The sequence below is a fragment of the Etheostoma cragini genome, chromosome 23 (genome assembly GCF_013103735.1).
Source record: "Etheostoma cragini isolate CJK2018 chromosome 23, CSU_Ecrag_1.0, whole genome shotgun sequence".
Taxonomy (NCBI): domain Eukaryota; kingdom Metazoa; phylum Chordata; class Actinopteri; order Perciformes; family Percidae; genus Etheostoma; species Etheostoma cragini.
In genome coordinates this window covers 13,229,365-13,252,061 of record NC_048429.1, presented here as the reverse complement: position 1 = coordinate 13,252,061, position 22,697 = coordinate 13,229,365, and the positions used below count along the sequence as shown (strand labels likewise).

The following is a 22,697-nucleotide window of genomic DNA, read 5'->3' as shown; positions in this document are numbered from 1 at the left end:
CGGCTTATCTAATCCGAGTCACACATAATTGACATAATTTCAGAAGGTAAGGAAGCTGGGTGCAGCACCGTCACAGATTGACTGCATAATGATGAGTCTGGATTCTGGGTGCTGACAGTCAGAGAGAAAGGAGTGACATTTGTCAAACTGTAGTTGAACGGGGAGTTGTTCCTCTATTATTTATGCTCTGCAATCTATTCAGTGTTACTCTCAAATCTGATAGCGGGAACACAGTGATATCTTGGTGTAGCATTTTTCAACGGGACTGAGAAAACTGTCATTTTTTAACAAGCTGTTTGTTTGAACTGAGCTTTACTGTGTGTTTCAACGTGAATTTCTTCCTCACGTTTGAGTTGCTCTCATATTCATCATTACATTAATGTCATTTAGCTGACGCTTTTATCCAAAGCAACTTACAATTGCTATATATGTCAGAGGCCGCACGCCTCTGGAGCAACTATGGGTCAAGTGTCTTGCTCAGGGATTGGTTGATGGATCGCAGTGGGAATTAAACCCAGATCTCCCGCCCTAAAGGCATGTGTCATATCCACTGCGCCACCACCATCCATGGTTCTCATCATGGCTCTCAGGTTAAGTTAAAATATTTGGGATAATCACTACATCTTGGTCAGTGTGTGCTATCAATCAACTAATCAAATGGAATATATTGTCAAACACAACTATTCATTTTTTTTGTGTTCCTGCTCTGTTTTTCTTACTTCTCTCTCTAGTCATGACTTTATTGGAGAATTCAGCACCAGCTACAGAGAACTATCCAGAGGGCAGAGCCAGTTCAACGTCTATGAGGTGAATTTGTGTGTGTATTTGTGTGTGAGCTTGCATGTATTCTCCTCTCTATGGTTATCCTTTGACATGCTTATTGTCACTTTCTCTCATGCACACACACACACACACACACACACACACACACACACTCTGACAGACAGTTATGATTGATCACGGGCTTATCTTTTCCCAGGAAGAGTCAACACTTCTTGATTAACAGAGTACCACACGGAGAGGAGAGCGCACAGGGGACTGTCATTTTAAACAGCTGCTGTTTGCCTAATAGCGCTCAGATGTGCACACGCACAAAGTTGCACACAGAGGCCCATTGAGTGTTTTCTGGCCTGTGTCGTGACCCTGGCTTCCAGCTTAAAGCTGACAGTTAGAGAGAAGATGTTTTTCAATTTGTGCAATAAAAACCTCTTTCATTGCAAGAGGCCGTGTGTGTGTGTGTGTGTGTGTGTGTGTGTGTGTGTGTGTGTGTGTGTGTGTGTGTGTGTGTGTGTGTGTGTGTGTGTGTGTGTGTGTGTGTGTGTGTGTGTGTGTGTGTGTGTGTGTGTGTGTGTGTGTGTGTGTGTGTGTGTGTGTGTGTGTGTGTGTGTGTGTGTGTGTGTGTGTGCAACCGTGCATGTGTGTGTGCGTGTGCAACCGTGCGTGTGTTACAACTGTGTTTCAATCATTGCACCTCTCCTCCAGAGGCAAACGTGTCCTTGTGTGTTCCTATTGCAATGTGAACCAAGGGGAAATGCATAAATCTACACATTTGTATGTTATTTCCCTGAGGTCCTCTTGTTCTGTTTAACCTTGGCAAGTATAATTAGACCATAAAGCTCTGGTTCAACAGCTCTGATGCAGTGTTCGGGAATCAAAGGGAGTTTCAGGATTGTCTAAGGCTGTCCCTACATCACAGGAGCAATTGCATGTTTTAATGAGCTCGGGTTGCATCATAAGAGACTCAATTTATTGAGGTTGACGGCCCAAAAAGTCCCTTTTCTAATCGGTACACAAAAACAACAAGGTCTCAAATCATTATGTAAAGCTTGTCCTGTTACATAGTCAACAAGTCCCACCACTCAGTTTAGAGCCAAAATCCCTTGGCCTTTCCCAGGATACTGTGGGTCCACCCTGGTCTTGCAGTCGGTGAAAAGCAACTGCGCTGCTTGCATCTCAAACCTTGGGCCTCCTTGTTCTCATGGGATTATCGTTGCTCGCGTGTGCATGACGTCAAAGCAAGTCGGGATCAAGTTCAACGCAAAGCGATCGGTTCTGCGCTGACCTGGCACCTCTCGAACAAGCCTTTTTCCACCAAGAGGTGCCAATTCTGAACCGGTCCTTAGAAAGGCCAGCCTTAAATCACACAAATGAAAGACTGAATTGAAGAATGAATGGAAAAAATAAACGTTAAAATCAACAGAGAATCTTATCCTTTTTTTTAGGTGATCAATCCAAAGAAGAAAGGGAGGAAGAAAAAATACCTCAACTCTGGAACGGTGAGGAACTACTAGCAAAAATGAATTTTCTTTTCCTTTGACACATTGAGTTGCATGTGCTACATTTAAGTGCAATACCACACTACAGTAGATTGAGATGGGTACCTCTTTTATACTGCTGAGTGTTTTATTTTGTAACTGAACCAGCCACAAAGAATAAACTGTATTTGTCCCATCAGAGGCAACACCTGAAAGTGATTTTCATTGACCCAAAGCTGATTGTGGTCCCATCACTCACAGGTAACACTGCTGTCATTCCTGGTGGACATCGATGTCACCTTCCTGGACTACATCAAAGGAGGGTAGGTCAATGATCATGCATTCATTGAGCGCATACTGAGATATGGGGAATGTAGTCGGTTTTAATGAGAAGTGACACGCTGTCTCGATTGCCCCATGACTCCACGTTTGCAATATGCCAAAGATAATGATCCCTCAGTGTGAGTGTATAAGATGGAAAAATGTACATTTGCATGTGAGAGGACAGTGAAAGGTAGAGAGAGATTGGCAGATGGGTTGACCTGAAGTCAAGCACACAGGGCTCCGAATCTGAATTGTATGTGTGTCTGTGCCCATGTGTGTAATCTTTATTGTGTTTCAGAACCGGCCCATGCCCTGTGCCGTCGCATGTGCGCTCGTATGTGTGTCTTTGTACATGTGCTTGTGTACGCATGTTGCTCAGGAGGGCTGACCGTGTGCAACCAGGCATGGCGTGAAGGCTCGCCTACACACAGCCTTCATTAGACTCACAGAGGGGGGGGCTGTCAAGGGAGAGAAAGGGGAAAGTGTGTGTGTCCGTTCTTGCGCTGCCCTTGTAGCTTTTTTTTGTTTTGTTTTTATAGGAAGTCAGCTGGCATTTCAAGGATTTTTTTCAAAATAGCTTCAAATTTTTAGCCTGGTTTTGTGAGAAGAAAGTATGATCTTATTCCCTCTGTGACAAAAGCGTAAGAAAACAACACATTCTATTTCCCAACCAGCGTTTTTTGCTGCTTTATTCAGGAGGACTTAAACTGACAACTCAGAGTAGAAGTGCAAAAAGCTGGCCAGAAATTGCTTGAGCCAGCCAGAGGATTATCCAAGAAGAACTCTTGCTACGCTAGACTATCTTTTGTTTGCAGCACAAATGATTTAGAGGACTGTACAAGCCTGCCTTAAATCATACATAAATTAGGTGGATGTTGATGTTGTTGTCCATGCCCACTTATGTTCTAACCATCAGGTTCACAAACACAAACAGAGCTCCAACTTTATAAGGCCCCTACCTACAAGACATTCTATTTGACGGTTGACCTCAGCCTCTACTTGTTACCTAACCACCAATTTCCACCAGGCACATCTGCGCTGCATCCTGGGCGTGTGGTCACGCCCAGGATGCAGCGCAAGTCAATGTTTGAAATTCCACGAGCTGCGCCATGTTGCGTTCCAGTAGCGTTCAGACAGCCGAGCAGACAATGAAACAACGAGACTATCCGGTCAGTTTACTAAAACACCCCCCCAAATTTCGTTTATCTTTCCTTTACAACACCACGGACAACGAGAGATTCATCTGGAGGTTGAAAAACATGATACCGCATTATTTTTTAATCAGGACAACTTCAGAAAAGAGAAGGCATGGAGTTTAATTGTGGGAGTGCATGGAGTGGATGGTAGATACTAGCTTAATAGACACCAGATTGTTCTGTAAAGTACTTTTAGTGTCAGTATAATCTGCGAGTTGGGCAGAAAGATGCTCTGCCTCTGAGTCGCGCCCAGTGCTGTATGGCACGTGGTGCAGCCAAAACACAGCACAAATTGGACATATTGGAGAATCTGAGTAACCCGTGCACAGGAAGATGATTTTTATACAGTACGTTTCTACTAGTGCAGTTGTAAAGTATGACAGTATAAGGCATTGAGGACTATTCATTTTTCTTTAATAGTCGATGACATATGTTTCCAGCCAACTTAAGTCACAAAACAACGTCCTAACTGACTGCAAACATTAAAAGCCGTTCGTAGAAAGAGCAATTATAAGAATGGATGGACAGTAACTTCTACATGCAGAGAAAGAACAGTCACAAGAAGGTAATATACAGTAAATGTGCACATTGTGTGAACCCGCACCACAACAAAACCTTGTGAAGCCAGTGAAAAGATCACTTTATGACTAAGAACATAGATCAATATATTATTGATTCACAGGACAGTGGGATTGCACTTTGTCTGTGCCGGATTAAGATATTATACGGAGCTACTGTATGTTTCAGGAAATGGAAATGAAGCGGGAGTATTTATCGAGCGCATGACAGGAAGGCTTCTATGTTTGTATGCTGATGCAGGTTATGGCCATGTGCTAAGTGTGATCACTTTGCATGACGACATAGCTCGTCAGAATGACTTCATGTGCGAGAGCTGGCTTTGAAATGCATGTGTGAACTAACGCCATGTGTCCGTGCATATGTTTACTCGCTCTGTCGCTCACTGCAATTGGAGAATTCCCGTCTCCGAGCCTCCTTACACACAGACCACGTTCCCAGCAGCACCGTCAGTCAGAGAGCACTTTGAAACTCTCAGATAGAGGGTGTTTTTCTTTCTTTTTTTGGCGGTGCTTTGGGAGTGTGAGCTTGGTGCTGTTACACGCTTGTGTGGCTAAGTGAAGTGCCAAGTGCTGTCTCACTGTTTGAAACCTAAATGGGCTGTAATGGTCCTGTTGCACTTACTCCAACTGCATAATGGGCAGATTGTGTGTTTGTGCGCAGACACTTGCACTCTCACACACAAATACTGTAGGTAAACACATCCACGCTTCTAGGTACTTTCTCAATTGTGCATTCCCCCGAAATCCTTTGTGTGTCTCAATCTGTCCGTACAGCTATATTGTCCCTTTGTCATTCATCTCGTTTCATTTCCTTGTGTCTCTTCTCAGCTCTCCTCCCCGCTTCACTCCTCTTATCTTCTGATTGACAGCTCTTTTTGCAGCTTCAACCCAATCAGCTAATTGTCATTTGGACCTAATTAGGAACATGATCTGCTGGCAGCATTAACATAAATGACAGATTTGAGAAGGCTCTGTCTTAATCCGCAGAGCATCGCTGCTCTTATTCTTTTCACCCTCTTTGATAAAGCATTAATACCGCCCATGGATTTCAACAAAGAGGCCTCTATTCATGAGCACAAAGATAGAAATGAAGAATTGTTGGCTATATCTTTCACTTTGAGTTGTGCCTAAGGCAGCCCTGTCACTCACAGTGACAGATATTGTTTCCCTGTGTTTTGGTATGTGAATTGAGTATTGAAACCAGAATAGAAGCAGGAGAGAACTTGGCTTGTATTGAAATCATTCTGAGAGTTTATAATTAGATAGAGGAGTCAGAATCAAGACAAAGATTTGGAAGATGAAAAACAATTGAAATCTTTAAACGTTTTACTTTGTGAGTTATACTTAGCATATGAACAAGCACTGCCAATATCAACGCTATGCTAATTTGACTTAATGCAGGTATGAGTTGTTTATCCTTCTCCTTTCCACTTCTTTCCTCTCCTTTCCTCTCCTGCCAGATGGACACTGTTCAACCAGCAACATCTGTGCGCATATTATCAGGAGAGGTCACATCACACAACCTCGGATGCCGTTTTTAGGCCACTCAGTGCACTCAAGCATACGTTTCCCTCTGGCACATCTTTATAAGAGGAAAGGAGACTTCTTGTGAACATGTTCAAACACTTAACTTAACATTTTTACTGTGAAGATGAATACTTGCCATGTGGGCTACACTGCCCTTTGACACAATAATGTAGGTTTTTAAGGATATTTCTTTAATAGTGATATCAGTCATTTAAAGAATGGAAAATGATTTGACAACTGGGCCAACTTCTCTGTAATTAAAAGTGGGATTTCCCTTGGTTTTAATAATTAAAGTTGATGAGTAGTGGTGACTATTGGGCCCAGTAGCTGCCAGAATGTATAGCTAACTGCTTAGTGCTCACACGCTCCTAAGAAAGTATGTGTGTTATAAAGGAATTTTATAACACTAGATGTGGTTTATTAGATGTGGCTTTTAAAGTTGCCAAAATACTTTTAACTGATCAATTATTGACTTTCTATCAAAGCCCCCTATGTGAAAAGAATCCGATTTTGCAAAAATACATAATTGGTGTCACTTTTTTGTTATTTTGTTAGAATTTATCAAAATATTCATCATCTGTGCCAATGTTCTCTTACTCATGTAGTGAAAGCTGTCTTGCTGCAGGAGCATATAGAAAAGATCATCTTTTTACAGTGTGGAAAGAGATGCTTTGAAGATGTAGGAGAGACATTAGCATCCAGCCTGTTCAGTCTGCAGGAAAGCTTATTTGAATGTAGTGCGCAACCTCCCCATCCGTCTGCCCCCTGCTGTGCGGTATTTTGTCATATTGGTTCCTAGCTGAGTCACTGCAGGCTTTAACAGCGGGGGAAGATCAGTGACTGACAGTAAAAAAACAGCTGGTAAAGTGGCATCCCCCCTCCACCCCAAACACACTATTAAATACTGTATGCACTACACACAGAGGCTTACACACTATTGAAAAAGGGCAGCCATTTTTTTTTAACGCTGTCTATTGTACTGTCTTGTATCCAAGACTCAGAAACCCTGCACATTAAAGACGTACAGTACATACTGTATATATTGTAAATGCAGTCAGATGTGTGTGTGCGCGTGTGTGGTGCGTGTGTGTACGTGTGTGTGTGTATGTGTGCGCTTGTGTGTGCGTACTATATAAGACACAGAGAAGTAAATACCAAGAGGTAGATTGTGGAGTGAAGGTAACAGTGAACAAGCATCTGCAGTGTGCAATTAAAGTAAGGCACTTAAGCACTCAAGGGTTTGCCTCACTGACACCCTTTACTGTCCCAATAGAGGTTGGGAGAACAAATATTTTTTCCCCTTAATTTACCATTGAAGATAAACCGGTGAAACTTGCGTTTGATTTTATATTGCATATATTTCTACGGGACCCAAAGGTTGAAGTAAACTTGCCAAGAGGTGAATTGCAGCCTGACCGGCAAATACAAAAAAAACATATCATGACACAATAAAGGTGGCCTTTAAAGGGTTATAGAAGTTAATCTGCACCTTCAGGACACAGAACGATAAGGTTTGGTTTATAAGAAACAACAAGCTTACAGCTCACCTCTGCCCGACCGTGTGTTCCTCTGAAAATTCCTTATCACACCTGCCAGAAGATTTAGTTGCTACTCTGCGGCCATGCTTTATCTTTTAGCTACTCAGGTGAATGTATGTCTGTCTGTGTATGTTCAGTAAAGGAATGTACTTTACTTATAATATATAAATCACAAGAAAATAATAAGTAATATTCTTTTGATTTATATCAGTATATAAAGTTTGTGTTAAGCATGTTTGTTTCCTTGCCAAAGACTATCCTTATCTCTACAGTGCAGATAACACTGGAAGGTGCAACTTAGTCTACTGGCACTGACTAAATAAATAAATAGATATACTTACTTTAAATAAATACTGTTTTTTAACACAAGTAAGCTACATTCCTGTACTGAACATACACAAATGACACCCTTTCACCTGATAAAAAATTAAAAATAAAAAAGATTAAAAAGACAACATGTCTGAGTAAAATCCCAAGAGCAAATACATGATGTCTCACTCACATTCTCGAGTGATTAATGCAGAGCATAGAGTTGACCTTTTTGGAGTGTTCTGCTCTTGCTATTAATATTCTCTCCATTTGAAGTCAAAATGATGGTGTCAAACATTAGGGGTGATATTCACTTTGTAAAGCAAGAACCTCACACATTGACCTTCAAGTGAGTTTTACAGTCTCACAGCACAAAGTGTTCACAGTCAGATTGCAGAGGTTTGAGGACGATGCCACTCACTCAACAATTGCCACTCTCTTTTCGAAAGAATTCAGCCAATATACTTTGATTTGAAACCCCTCATTTTGTTGTCAATTTCTGCTATTGTCATAGTTTTTGACAACGTGTAAATTGAACAAAATGTGTGTGACTCATATTGCTGATGTTGAAATTGTTGTTTTCTTGTGCTGATGATGCAGAGTGACGTGTTCTAACAAAGCGCTGCTCTGTTTCCTTTTCATCTACTCTCTTATTTTGTCACTTTTTATTGTGCGTCCCCGAACTCACCTTGTTCCCTTGGTTGTCCCTTTCACACTCACAATTGGAGATTCTCTCTCAAACTGTGCGGGTGCGTGTGCACAAGTATGGGTGTGTGCTAGTGACACAGAGAGATTGGATGGGAGAAAAAGAGGACATGCATAATTTAGGCTGCTAGGTTGAAGCTGCTGCTAACATGCCGAACTGGACCAGAATTCACTCAGACCTCTTCTCTCTGCTCCCTTGTCCTTGTAGCTGTCCTTTAGTAAAGCTGGAATGTACTGGAATTTTCTAAATAAATCACATGGTTACAAAGTCTACATTCAAGCTTTAAAACATGTCACTGTTAAGTTCTGAGTATTACACTGGATGATGAGGAGTGGGACACCATATGGGAATATTCAAACTATGTCAATGTGAGATTGAGAGTGTTCCTCATTCAGTTCAAGATTATGCATTGTTTCTATTTGACTCCCTCCAGATTGTTAGAATTGGTCTGAAAGACACACCAAATAATTACAAATGTAAGAAAGAGGACAGCCTTCATGTCCTATGTTCCTGTGATAAGGTCCGGGAATTTTGGACCCGGGATACACAACAACCTATGTCGGATTGCAGGGACCCAGGTTCCATTCAGCCCAAGATTATTTGTTCTGGGAGATGGGTCAATCTTACGCGGGATGGATAAGCACATAAACAGTTGGGTCTGGACTATTGATAACCAGACAGATTCTTTTAACAGGGCGGAGGAATGAAGGAGTGGGCTCGTGAGATAGCTAGTGTGGCGGCGAAAATGGGGAAAGTACCTTAACTTTCTGGACTGCTCCTAAGAAGCTTTGTGCTGGAGAGAGACAAGTCTTGTTTGTCAATTATCTTATATATGACTGGTAATTATTGATTTTGTTTACATAACAGATACAGGCGGACAGATACAACTGATTGAACTCAAATATACCCTACATTGACAGCATCTTAATGACTTACACTTCATGCATGTACTGTAGTACATGTAATACTTTTCCCAAAAAGGATAAATCTGAGTGAATCTCTCTTTCATTTTTCAAGCTGCAACTAATATCTGTATGCTAACCTGAGATGGCAGCTCCACGCCCTAGGCCTTCTGCGTTTCCTGGGGTTTTAAAACCCCAAACATGTGGGCTGATCATTAAATGTCTCTTGGACTTTTTTGTCCCTCCCTCTCACTCTGTCCCCTTTGGAGGGCACAGTGCAGAGTTTGACACTATTGGAATGCAGGACATGTGTAGATAGGGATGCTTTTTGTGTCTGTGTGTGTGGCAGCGGATAAAGACTGGTGTGAAAAGATGTGGCATCCTGTTCCTGCAGGTTAACAAGTTGGGAAATGTTTCGATGGAGAGAGATGCAACACTACCTCATGCTGGGTGCTGTACTGTGTGTTGTTTGTCTCTGCTTTGTTTTTTCTCTCTCTGAAAAAGCTTGTTCTTCATCACATTTATCTCATTTGTCTGTTTTTTCTTCCAGAAAGTGCAAAGTTTGTAAAGCAAATCACAAGCTAAATAAATTTGGTGACCCCTGACCTTTCATCTAGCAGGCCATGAATATCAGGTCAAAAATATTATTTGTCCAGTACAATAAGTTTATGACATAGCTGTAAAAACATTCCCATCAGCCTCCACTGTATTTTGTGTTTAGTGCTACATAGCAAAGGTAAGCATTCTAACATGGTGACAGTGGTAAACTTTATGCTTTTTAAAAATCAGGAAATTGGTTCATTGTCATTGTGAGTATGTTAGCATGCTGCCATTAGCATTTAGCTCAAAACACTGCTGTGTCTAGGTACAGCCTCACAGAGCCGCTACCATGACTGTAGACCTCTTGTTTGCCTATTAATTTAAGTTCTGTGATGATTGCGGTTTACTGGTATGTAAATTTGTATTAGTCAAAACGAAATTGCCCATTGGTCTGGGAAGTCTAATTTAACATTAGTAACATTTCCCCTCTCCTTGTCAAAGGGCTGCTGTCACAGCTTAATGGAGTTGAATTCTGGGAGCAAAGTTAGGGTGGCAGATGCTGTAGCTGTGTTCTGCCTTCGAAAACAACAACCTTCCTCTGAGCGATTCCATGCTCACATGTTTGGTGTGAAGCCCAGTAACTCATTACTGTCACAGCTAAAGGGCAAGAGGATGTGTGTTCACACTCCCAAACACTGATCATGTTTTTAGATTAAGTCCGCAGTTCATTTCTTTCCTTCTGATTGTTTTGTGTGTGTGTTTTGTGTTTTTGTGTGTGTGTGTGTGTGTTTGTGTGTGAGGGCTTGTGTGCCTGTGCCAGAAACAGAGAGGGTGAAAATGACTCCTAATTAATAAATCATTTCTGCTTTTGTCTTCTCAGGACCCAGATTAACTTCACCGTGGCCATTGATTTCACAGCTTCCAATGGTGAGCCTCCCATAAACACACACACACACACACACACACACACACACACACACACACACTCACACTCACTCAGAGTTCCCACATTCACTTAAAGACACACAAAGTGCTCTGAGAGCATTTATTTCAAATATATGCAGATGGAGAATCAAGTGTTTCCTAATAGCCCTCTCCATCACACCTGGCAGCTAAGCTGAGTGCAGTAACACGCTCCAAGGGCTATGATTTAGAACTGTGTTATCCATCTAGCCTTGAGCCCGTTCCTAGCAGCACCGGCGGACGCAATTGATGTTTGATGATGAGGTGTACTTGATCTGTCTGGCTCTAACTAAAATCTCAATTTAGAATGGTTGCTAGTAGAGTTCAGCAGTTTATTAAGACACAGCTGGAAGAGCGAGTCAAGAAACAGATTCACATTAATTTTACATTAGTGTAACTGGCAGCCAGTTTAGTTCCATCAGAGATCTAACACATCTTGAGTCACCGAACAACAAGGATTGGAAAAATGTTATTTAGAAGTTCAAGTGGCTTTTCAAATAGTGATAGTAGTTCCCATAAAGCAGCATTAAGCCCACAGCTGCTGACTATTCATGTTACTCACAACACAAATGGATAATTAATTACCTGTTTAAGTTTTTCTTTCATTCTGTTAGTTAAAATGGTATCAACAAAAGTATCAACGGCATTATTGACTTTTCCACTTTACAATATTGGACTATATACAGTTTCCCACGTACCGGTACAATCACAAGAAAGAACATTTCAACTAACATTTTCAAAAACCATTTTACAATAAAGGCATTCACTTGTGTCACATTTTGATCCAAGGAGTAAACCCTTGCTGTTGCAATATCCAACCTTTTTATATTTGATTCTTTCCACTGTTACCATAGCAACTTCAGGATAATTCATTTGAAACATTATATTTCCTGCAGATAAAGAGATATACTGTAAATGGTGAGTCTACCATAATGTGCCTCTGGTTTAATGAAGGAAGAGGCAATAACAAAGACTGAATACTGAAATAAACGCAAGTCAAAGTAGTACATTTCAAGACAGTTAGTCATGTTGGACATTTTTACACCATTGTTGTCTACCATGGTTTAACACTAAGCCGTATAAACTCTTAACTTCTGTTAAATCAACACAAAACATGTGTGTTCCTATTTTCACAAACAGGAAACCCCGCCCAGCCAACCTCTCTCCACTACATGAGTCCCTACCAGCTGAATGCTTATGCAATGGCCCTCAAGGCAGTAGGAGAAATCATCCAGGACTATGACAGCGACAAGATGTTTCCAGCGCTGGGGTTCGGAGCCAAGCTGCCACCTGATGGACGGATCTCCCACGAGTTTGCCTTGGTACGAACAAGAGGGTTCAGGACGAGGAAGGCAGGGAGCGCGTAAAACTTGGATACGTTTCCTGCATTGGGTTTTTAAATTAGCCAATGTGACATCACATACCGACCAAAGTACAATATACTTCCAATGCAGTTTGTTGCATCTGTGTCTCCTCAGTGCATCTGAAACTAATCATGCAGGTTAATGATGGTCACCTCTCCTCTTCTTAATGTAGAACGGAAACCCTCAGAACCCCTACTGTACAGGTATCGACGGTGTGATGGAAGCCTACTACCAGAGTCTGAAGTCAGTTCAGCTCTACGGACCCACCAACTTCTCCCCGGTCATCAACCATGTGGCCAGGTAACACACACACAATGTTGTAGGAGTTTTTTTTGTTTATTTTACCAATTCTTCCCACTTCCCTCATTAATCGCTACTCAAGTAAGTGGATTCCGATGCCTATTTTTCCACAATCTAGTCTATTGTTTTTCAATTGTAATTATACCACAAACACACTCTTTTTCACACTGTTTATAATTGCTTATATAATGAACTTCAAATCATTTGAGAACGCGTGAAAGAACATCGGGTACATTTCACTTTGTGACAGACACTCAGCAAGTGTTTTCAGGTTTTCTTTAATAGGCCCCATGCAGCAACTGTTGCCAAGTAGCTAACAAGAGTTTAGGTGAGATAAAAACTAGAGGCACAAACAGAGAATAAGTGACAGCTAATCGTATGTTTGTTTTCGTGTCTCTGCGTAGACGAGAACAGATGCTGCAGGAAAGCCACACAGACCTGTGATCGAGACAAAGTTTGGAAATAAAAAAGACATTCAGGAACTATTCACGCAAGTGTGCAATTAAAGAGATGTACTCAAGTGAAGCTTCTCATCACGTTACTTCACATATTTAGAAGATAATTGACTGAAATCTTAATTGGGTAGTTACACTCGAAGAGGCACTCTGAAGGGAAATGGTGAACGAAGCCATAATACAGAGGCAGCAGTTTCCTCTTATTTAGCCTGCAATATAACCTGAACTACCCCTTTACCCTTTTCCTGACTCATGTGTTCTGTTTAGCTAACTCCGTGAATGAATCCCTCTTTGCTTTTGTCCACTCCTCGCTAACATGTTTTTTTAATGCACAAACAAATCACCAATCTTGATATTCATTATATTTAAAGGTCCCGTGTTGGGCTCATTTTCATGTTCATACGTATATACATAACGTGTTTACACTTGTGACCGAGCTGTAGCAACACTTTCTACATGTATATATAGTACAGTGGTTACATCACACCTCATTAACTTTTGCTACAAGATTTAACTTCAAGAATCGTCACAGTTTGATAAATACCAGACTAATCAGCACATTTTCTACAAATTGTGTCCTCCTAAACCTCATTCACAGCTTTTGAAATTAGTGGCAGAGACATGAAGCATATTTTTGCAATTTGATTCCCTTTTTGTCAACTTCAAGCCGGTTTATTGTATGTAACCAAGCACCGGCTGTTTTTTCACCTCATTCCCCATCTGTAATCCCAGCCCCTACATCCCACCTCCTCTCCTCTGTTTACCAATCGCCCATCTATTACAGTAACCCAATGTTTCTCCTCTTCTTTCACCCTCACATACATGCAGCTTAGTAACTATTCACTTTACTCAGTGAGACACTCAAACATCAGTTATCAAATGTAGGGGGGAGGAGACAGACATAGAGTTGACCTCCCTTTGCAGAAAGGTGAAGCTGAAGCGACAAAAGTAATCTCAGTGTGTAAATATCAGTAATAGTAAATTCACGAATCACACAGGAGCAAAAGGTTGTGCTCAGCATCACTGCAGATATTGAAAGCCGTATTGAGCTGAGGCTTTGTAGAATTTACTTAAAAAGAGATGCACAGAGAGAAGAATTTGACAGATTAAGATCATCCAGTGTGGGCGGTAAGTGATATTTTCTCAATGAGAAAAATAATTTTCAAAGGATGTGTAATGCCTCATTTCCACTCAACTAAAGTGTTTATGTGTACTCTGTTTAATTTGACTACACGCTGAGTACTTTAATTAACAACATGCATAATGATGCTCAAAAAAACAAATCGCATGGTAAACAAAAGACACAAGGATAGCAGCGCATCAATAATGACACAAATTGCTTTTCTGTGTTTTTGTGTGTAGGTATGCCGCTTCGGTGAAGGATGGCTCCCAGTATTTTGTGCTCCTCATCATCACAGATGGTGTCATCTCAGACATGGCCCAGACAAAGGAGTCTATTGTCAACGTAAGTGCATCTACTGTGGCTGTTAACACCTGACCCTGCACTCTGTCACCCCTTAAAACAGAAGGGAAAAAAAGAGAGACTGCCCTCACTTCACATATTTTTTGTCGGAGAAACATCAGTTGCATGTATAAATGGCTTTAAGTAGTAATATTAACTGTACTTATACTCAAAGTACTGGTCTGGAGTGATCAGAAAGTCCACAGCATTGCTGATTAAGGTTTAAACAGGTGGTTTGACGTGAGTTTGTTTGCATGCTTGCAAAAATAAGTGGACTTAGTTAGTAACATGTTAGTCAGTGTTTGAATTATCCCTAAATAATTAAACTTTAATCATTTAGCACTTTTTATACAAAACGATGCAACACAATGTTCCTTACTAAATATCAAAAATGAAAAGATAGATGCCGGGTGCCTGCTTAGCTCACCTGGACCACCAGAACCGGACCATTTGTGTGTATGTTTGTGCACACAGACAGACAGACAGACAGAGAAAAAGTTGTCTTGTGTTGTGTGTTAACGAATTTAACACTTCAGCAGAGAAGTTCATTTCCATACAGGTTTAGTGGCTTGACTGTAAACGGTGATTTGATTTGCGGGGGTATATTGGTAACGGTAATGTTATAAGTGTTGTAAATTAGCAGTAGACTTAATTAATCCGACGCAGGGTGAGTCTTTTAAAGACAGATTTTCTCGTATTGCACAGCGCCGGAAGGAAAAATCTCAAAGATTACGTTATGTTATGCCAGCTCACAGCAACTTAATAAAATAGCAGGAAAAAAATCAAAGGCAGTAACACCCCCCATCCCCTCCCCGCTGTTGTTAAGCGTTTCGCATGTGTGTTGTGCAGGTTACCTTCCCCCAAAACACACCCCCAAACATGGACTTACAGTACATATGTACAGCTACGTCTTGCTTTATTAGATAGATGCCTTTACTGTAAGTGGCATCACGCTCTGTCTGCCTCTTGTTGCCTTTAGCTGGTTGAGCTTTGCATGTGTCGGATTCTGGCTTCTTTTACCGATATATATTTAACGATATGTTTTGCATTTCTAATCTCTGTACTCTACTCACTCCTGCCCGTTGCAAGACGCTTGTCAAGTTTGAATTCCATCGGACTAACGGTTCGAGAGACATGCAAATAACACAGACTGAAAGACATTCCTGTAATTTATAGATAGAAGATATTGTTTTTTTTCTTTTTGTGGAATGCTGTAAAAAGAAAGCAACAAATAAATCGCAATAAGTGTTAAAATAGACATTTCACCAAAAATATATTTCCTTATGGAAAACATTTGCAATAAATGCCACACTTAGACAGCACTATGTAGTATTTCATGATGCATAGTTGCTTAGATATAAAAGCACGGAAATGTGTAAGAATATAACTAGAACTGTCAAGGTGAAAACATTTACATTTGGGCAAAAAAAGTGTCTCGTAAATTCTCGTCATCGTTACTTGTTTTGCTCCTGAAGCCAAAATCTGTCTTTGAATGAATGCTGATAACAACTGTTCCATTATTTTCCTCATTAGCCTGCAAGGCAAATCCGTGTCAGCTCATAGATGCATTAACTATGGAATTACTACACAGAGAAAAGGCACATATTGTTGGCTGTTTAACAGATAATGTAAATCTGCCAGAGACATGCAGCACAAACGTCTCAGAGTATATACATGAATACAGGGTGTTGTTCTGTTGTTTTGGTATTGACAAATATTTTTACTAGTCTCTGCATATCCATCCTTCCTTGCACTGGCAACAGAAATATGAAGTGACTGGGGAAGCTGTGCCGGCCTCACTTTTGACAGCATGTTATTCACCCTCCGTCCGTCCTCTCCATCACTGTCAAGTCACAGCATGCTCCAGAGAAAAGCCAGAGCACCATGTAGAATGCAAGCAAAGTGAACAGTGAACGGCAGCCGTTTCTGGGGAGGCAGTGATCCATCTCAGGCCTTTGAAGGCAGAGAAGAGGAAGGGAGAGGTTGAGAAGGACAAGACGTGAAGGAGAAATGGAGGCTGAGAGAGGAGAAAGAAGTGGCAGAGATGTGGGGACGGGGAGGGGGGAAAGAGAGCTAAGGGCAGAGGAGACCTAAAGAAGACATTTACCCAGGGGAGCGCAAAAATAGATGAGATGTTTTGAAAAATCATCAATTACTCTGCTGCCTGTGGTCAATCCATTACTCAAAATACTCAATACACACACACACATACACACACACACACACACACACACACGTCATTTATAAGCTGTCAGCGAGTCCAGGCCATGTTGATTCTCGTGTCTCTAATATTACTCACACAGCGCTGCGGGAGGGGCTGTAGGAAACCCAGATAGTTACACATACTGTTTACATGGCAAGACATGAACACTACATCATGATCTGTGAATGCTTTGGTAACCATGTATATTTTTATCCCATTAACGACTCTAAGTGCAGACAAACCCAGTTTTCAAAGAAGAAGACTTTTGCCCAAAATGTTGACATGGATCAAATATTCATTGTTCCTCTCCTTTCCTGCAGGCTGCCTGTCTGCCAATGTCAATCATCATCGTGGGGGTGGGGCCAGCAGAATTTGATGGTAAGTCAACAAGAACTAGTGAGTAATATTTATATGTAACACATTTAAAAAGTCCACTCCGTAAAAACTGGGTTCTGGACAAAATCAGCTCTATTAATGCGTTGCGAGTCCTGCTTTTGTATTTTGCGTTTTGCTGACTTTTTTTCTGAATTTGATAACAGTGAGAAATAACTTGTGTATTTGATTTTACTATGTCCTCAGCCATGGTTGAGTTGGATGGCGATGAAATCAGAATCTCATCCAGAGGAAGATTTGCTGAGAGGGACATTGTCCAGGTACACAATCCTTTCGTTCTCCTAAACCATTAAACCATTCCCTCACTGCAGTTTTATTTTTCTCTTACGGAAAATATGTTTTAACTGTAATCCAAAAGAAAAACCAAATTTAAGCTTACAAATGAGCTCTGCCTCTCTGGCACCTAGATCAGTAGTGTCAAACTCACACTGGAAAATGAGAATCACATCACTCAAGGGCCAGAAGTATAGTTTCTTCACATGCTTTTATTTTGAAAAAGTCAAATATCTTTGACTGCATTTTTGCATGTCTCTTAAAGTCCTCTAACTTACAGTTTGGTTGACCTAAAACCCTAAAAAAAAGTCATCCAAAAAATTCCTAAACCATCATAGGAGGAAGCGACAAAGAAGCAACTAAAACAACAACAACAACTAACGTCAGGAAAAAATGAAAAAATTGGAAAGAGCACCAAAAACTTAAGTGAAAGCGAAAAATCGGCAAAGGGACGGATTTGGCCAGCAGGCCTTGAGTTTGACACAAGTGACCTAGATCCTTCATTGTCACTTTTTTTCTGATTTTATCCCTAAATATTTTTTTTAAATGGCATTACAATATAAAGGCCAAATTAACCACCCAAAACTGGGGTAAATATTAGTTCCAGAGCCCTTATTAACTCTGTGTGTCCCGCCCTTACTCTGTGAAATGTTTACATTTTGTCTGTGCTGGGAGACTTCCTGTCCACAAGTTTGCTCCATGGTAATTTACCTAATCATAATAATTTAGGAATAGGCAATTTTGAAGCACAAAACTGAGGTAAAGGTGGTCTTTAATCTAGATCAGTGCAAGGTATTTTTAATCATATTTATGAATGCTTTAATGGTGCATATTCCCAAACAAAATTCCAATTAAATCAGCACAAGGGGACAACTAATAAGCCTGGAGCGTTTAAGGGTCCTTGGGGTAATGGAACACCAGGGCAGTGTCAAAACTTTAGGGACATGTTGGATATTGGAAAATGTTTGACAGACCATCAGGAAGACATTTTCCCCAAAGCACTTTGCAAAAGGATTTGTGTGCAAGCCTGTTCTAAAGGTGAGCGGCTAAAAAACACCTGAGTCCTGTCCAGGCTGTTCCAACTCGGTCTCCATGCAGACAGTTGTCTGGCCACCTCGATCCCACAGCGCGCCAGATAGCAAGATGGACACACAAAATGCGCCACACACGTACAAACAGAGAGATAATGGCATGCTCCCCAGTATCTATGGAGATGCTGCCATATCTCTGTCTCTCTGTATTGTTCTCATTAAAGTGGACGCAAAGAGACCCTGAGCTGGAACCCGCGGCCTACAGGGCAATGCGGCCACTGCGGTCAGTCACGCAAAGGGGAGTTTCTCACCAAGCTACTACAACTTATCAAGCCTTATCAGAAGCCAGCTTTTTAACTTTGAGATATAATATATAGATCGATATACTAACTGGAAAACAACCGCAGAGACAATAAAAACAAAAAACATAGCATTGAAAAGTACAAGAGGACTGGGATGGGCTGCTCAAAATCTTAGCTATATTTAGTTTATCCTCATTCCTTCAGCCTGTCAATCATCGGTATTAATCCTTTTTGTGGGTGCTTTTTATATCTATCCTTATTTGTATCAGCCCACAATGACAAGCATTACGCCTTAAACTCATGTCATTCCCTTGCACCAAAGCAAGGAGAAGAAATGCAAACATACAGAGTGAGCCTTTTGTTTGTTGTGACACAGCGGAGTCCCATTTTTGTCCTCATTGACCTTTATAACACCACTGTCATATCTCGCTCGCTCACACCCTCCCTCAGCACACGTAGGCGAGGGAGGTGCGCTCGTTAGTTGGCTTTTTAACAAGCTGAAGTACACACACACACACACAAACACACACACACACACACACACATGTATGCAGAAAAAAACCTGAAGATGGTGTAAAACTAAGTTTCAGTAGTGGAAAATTACACCAATTCTGCCTACAGCCTCTCATTATCAGCCAGCTAATAACCCCTTGTGACATGGCGAGGGGTACATTCTGCAGCAAGGGTTTCCAGCACAAATTGGCCTCTGATCTTAACTTGTTATTGTACATTACAGCAGCTCATTAAATAAATGATATGTGTACATGGCTTTTGTGGTGTATGACACGTGACTGTCATTGAAATCTGTCTGCATTTATTTCATCACAGCAGGTGGACTGGCATTGCAAAGGAGGCAGCAGTCTTTAGATGTAAATATTGAGTCACAGCAGAGCGGCCTGATCCATCTGTCTGGGGGTGAAAACATTGAAACATTTATTATAAGTTATTGGAGGTGGAATCAGGGGAGAAAAAAAGGCAAACAGGTGCATCCACAGGTATTATTCTCCTTTGTATGAAAGCCACTAAAATAATTCCTGACCAACCAGTTCTTGACTTTGCTATAACCCCTTATTTGAACCTGCATATTTTTCGCTTAATATTTATTGTCAGACGTTTGCACGATCTAACTAGGTCCCGTTATGTAGCTGCTGGCTGTTCTGTTTCCCAAACCAGCGGCTGTAAATGCCGTCAGCGAGCTCTAACACCTAATATTCTCTATATATTCTAGTTTGCACATTCTCATTGATTTAATAGCGCATGAAAAAAGAACATTACCAGATCTATGTAAATAATAACAGCATATGCAAGCATATGCATAAACTAAAATAAACCTGATAAAACAATTTCAAAGACAACCATAGCCTTTTTTCAGTAAGAAAAAGTCACACAGATATGAAAAGTTATATTCATCTAAATAGAACAAACTAGTAATTCTCAAGAAATGAAAAAAGACTAACTGGCCTATATACCAGTTGTGTGATTATCTAAGAAGATAGTTTAAATGTTTTCATAACATTGACAGAGACCTGGCTAACCTTGGCTTTGATCACTGTTGTTCCACAGTATGGGTCCTGAATATTTTACAGAGAATTGACCGAAAAATTGACAGCGTGGTTTTAACAAGATCCTCATCTCAGTGACATTGGGGATCAGATTTTTTTTTTTCCCTGCTGTTTAGGAGAAAGTTATGACATTCACCAGCCAACCGGACACCAGAGTTTCATTTGAGAAAACAGGGCCAATCGGCGGTGTCTTAATTAGGAGAGAATCTCTTCTCTATCTCGGCGTTCATAATTGCTCCTTTCACTTCAAGGTGCTCTACGCGATGTTTGGTGACATTCAAAGTTCAAAGGATTTTCAAACAAAACAAGACTAATTTAAATTTAATTTAAAGCCCCTCCCTCCTCCTTATCCCGTCCCCTCCCCCTCCATTCTGTGCTTCCGTGCACTAACCCCCCCAACCCCCACCCCCAAATCCTTCTTGTCAGTTATTGGCTGGAACGCTGGAAGACCCTGGGCTGTCCACAGAGAACGCCCAGTGTGTTCTGGGGACAGGTAGCTCGCGGATAGCGAGATGTTTGCTGTATGAGACAACAAATGTTGTAGCCTAAAACACATTTGACATCGCTTAGAGCACCTTTTAAAAACGGAGAGGATAATTTATTATTTATTATTGTTTTAATTTGAACTTTTTTTTGTTTGCTGCCATACATTTTACCCTCAGTCCTCTGCTCTTAATCTTTCTTCTAATCTCTGTTCTTTTTGTTTTCATCTTTTTACTGCACTCTTCATCTCCTCGCCTGTCTTCATTTTTCCCCTCAATATTTGCACTTCTATCTCCAGCTGTCTTCTTTTAACATGGGAACCCAGTAAATATGTCAGTGTTGTAGTCAAGACACCAACTGTCGAGTCCGAGTCAAGTCTTGGGTCCCCAGTGTTCCGGTCAAAGACCGACTCACCAAAGAAGAGTCCAAGTCGAGTCCGAGTCGCGTCACCATTAGCTGAGTTTGTGTCCCTGTTGAGTTTTGTGTCCAGAGAAGAGTCTTAAGTACTCCATCACTGGCCCCTGCATGAAACGGTTGCAGACTGAATATTTATCAACATCCCATATCAAAATTTTGATCCCACATTTCACATAAAGGTGTCAGAAACTTGTGTGACAGTGTGTGACTCCAAGTCACGTCAAAGGTCCAGAGAATAGAAACTTGAGTTCTCCATCACTGAAATATGCGCTTGATGACTGCATATATAATATTCTCCTTAAAGTTTGGCGGCGGTTGCTGAAGCGTAAACTTTCACTTCTCACTTCACCCCACTTTCTTCTTCCCTGTCGTCCCTCCCAGTTTGTCCCATTCAGGGATTACATCGACCGGACGGGGAACCACATCCTGAGCATGGCGCGGCTCGCCAAAGACGTCTTGGCCGAGATCCCTGACCAGTTCCTCTCCTACATGAGGACGCGCGGGATCAAGCCGTCGCCTGCACCGCCTCCCTACACACCGCCTCCCTACACGCCGCCAGGGCAACCCATCCAAACCCAGTTATGAGGAGCCAGAGGGAGAAATGTTTCAGGGCCCAGGGGTTAGCTGAACTTTACGCGCAAAATACTTCCACATCCCTGAAGCCGCTCTCCATGCCTTGTCGCCGTGGATCACGGTGGTCTTTCTCTTGTTCAGAAGGCTGCATGTCGAGCCAGGAGAGTGTCGCTTTTGAGGACAGGAAAAGCCAATGAGAGTCTGTTTACTTCCACTGTCAAGCATTCTTGTTACTGTCTGGAATTTCTTTAGTTTTTGCCTGGGGAAACCTGGAAAGGCCTCGGAGAGAGTACGGCAAGTCTGAGTTCCTAGCAGGGAGGAAAGGAAGGAATGAAAGCTTTGGAACCATTGATAAGAAAATGTGTTCTGACAAAACAAAGGAATTGCTTGATTTTAAATGAACTCTTTCTGTAAATAACAGAACATAACATATGTAACTTCTTCTTTCTAATTCTCTTTCTCTCTTTCTCTCTCCAACTCACTCAGTTTACAGTAAATGCTAAAAGATTTTTACTGTTGATACTTTTATATACACATAGTTTCATCAATATGAAGCAATCTCTCTCTCGCTCTCGCTCTCTCTCTCTCTCTCTCGCTCTCTCTCTCTCTCTCTCTCTCTCTCTCCTGGCATGTGTCAGGTAGCAGCAGTGCAGGTCCTGGTAGCTCTTCTGTACCGTGCTGTACCGTATCGTACCGTATTCTGGTGTTTGTATTAACCTTTTGCATGAGTGTAGCCTCAGTCAAGTGCATGCATATAGTGGCCCTGCACTACCTCTTCCATCCATCCGTCTGTCTGTCTGTCTGTCTGTCTGTCTGTGGGGGGGGTGAGTGTCTGTCTGTCTGTCTGTGGGGGGTGATTGTCTGTCGATCTGTCGCTGTCTGTCTGTGGGGGGTGAGTGTCTGTCGATCTGTCTGTCTGTCTGTCTGTCTGTGGGGGGTGAGTGTCTGTCGATCTGTCTCTGTCTGTCTGTCTGTCTGTGGGGGGTGAGTGTCTGTCTGCTTGTAGCTCTATTTGTAACTTCACCCTCTCTGTCCGTCTGC

General features: G+C 41.5%; 1 protein-coding gene across 1 annotated transcript in view; it reads left to right on the top strand.

Moving 5' to 3' along the window:
• LOC117938822 (copine-8) overlaps window positions 1-22,266 on the top strand; it is an 82,164-nt gene extending 59,898 nt beyond the window's left edge. Inside the window, exons 11-20 of the mRNA XM_034863729.1 lie at window positions 732-807; window positions 2,223-2,276; window positions 2,517-2,578; window positions 10,756-10,802; window positions 11,979-12,160; window positions 12,375-12,502; window positions 14,320-14,422; window positions 16,943-17,000; window positions 17,202-17,275; window positions 21,465-22,266. Of these exons, the coding sequence (XP_034719620.1) occupies window positions 732-807; window positions 2,223-2,276; window positions 2,517-2,578; window positions 10,756-10,802; window positions 11,979-12,160; window positions 12,375-12,502; window positions 14,320-14,422; window positions 16,943-17,000; window positions 17,202-17,275; window positions 21,465-21,668 (988 nt within the window). The 3' untranslated portion in view covers window positions 21,669-22,266. The remainder of the gene's footprint in view (window positions 1-731; window positions 808-2,222; window positions 2,277-2,516; window positions 2,579-10,755; window positions 10,803-11,978; window positions 12,161-12,374; window positions 12,503-14,319; window positions 14,423-16,942; window positions 17,001-17,201; window positions 17,276-21,464) is intronic.
• The last annotated feature ends 431 nt before the right edge of the window (window positions 22,267-22,697 follow it).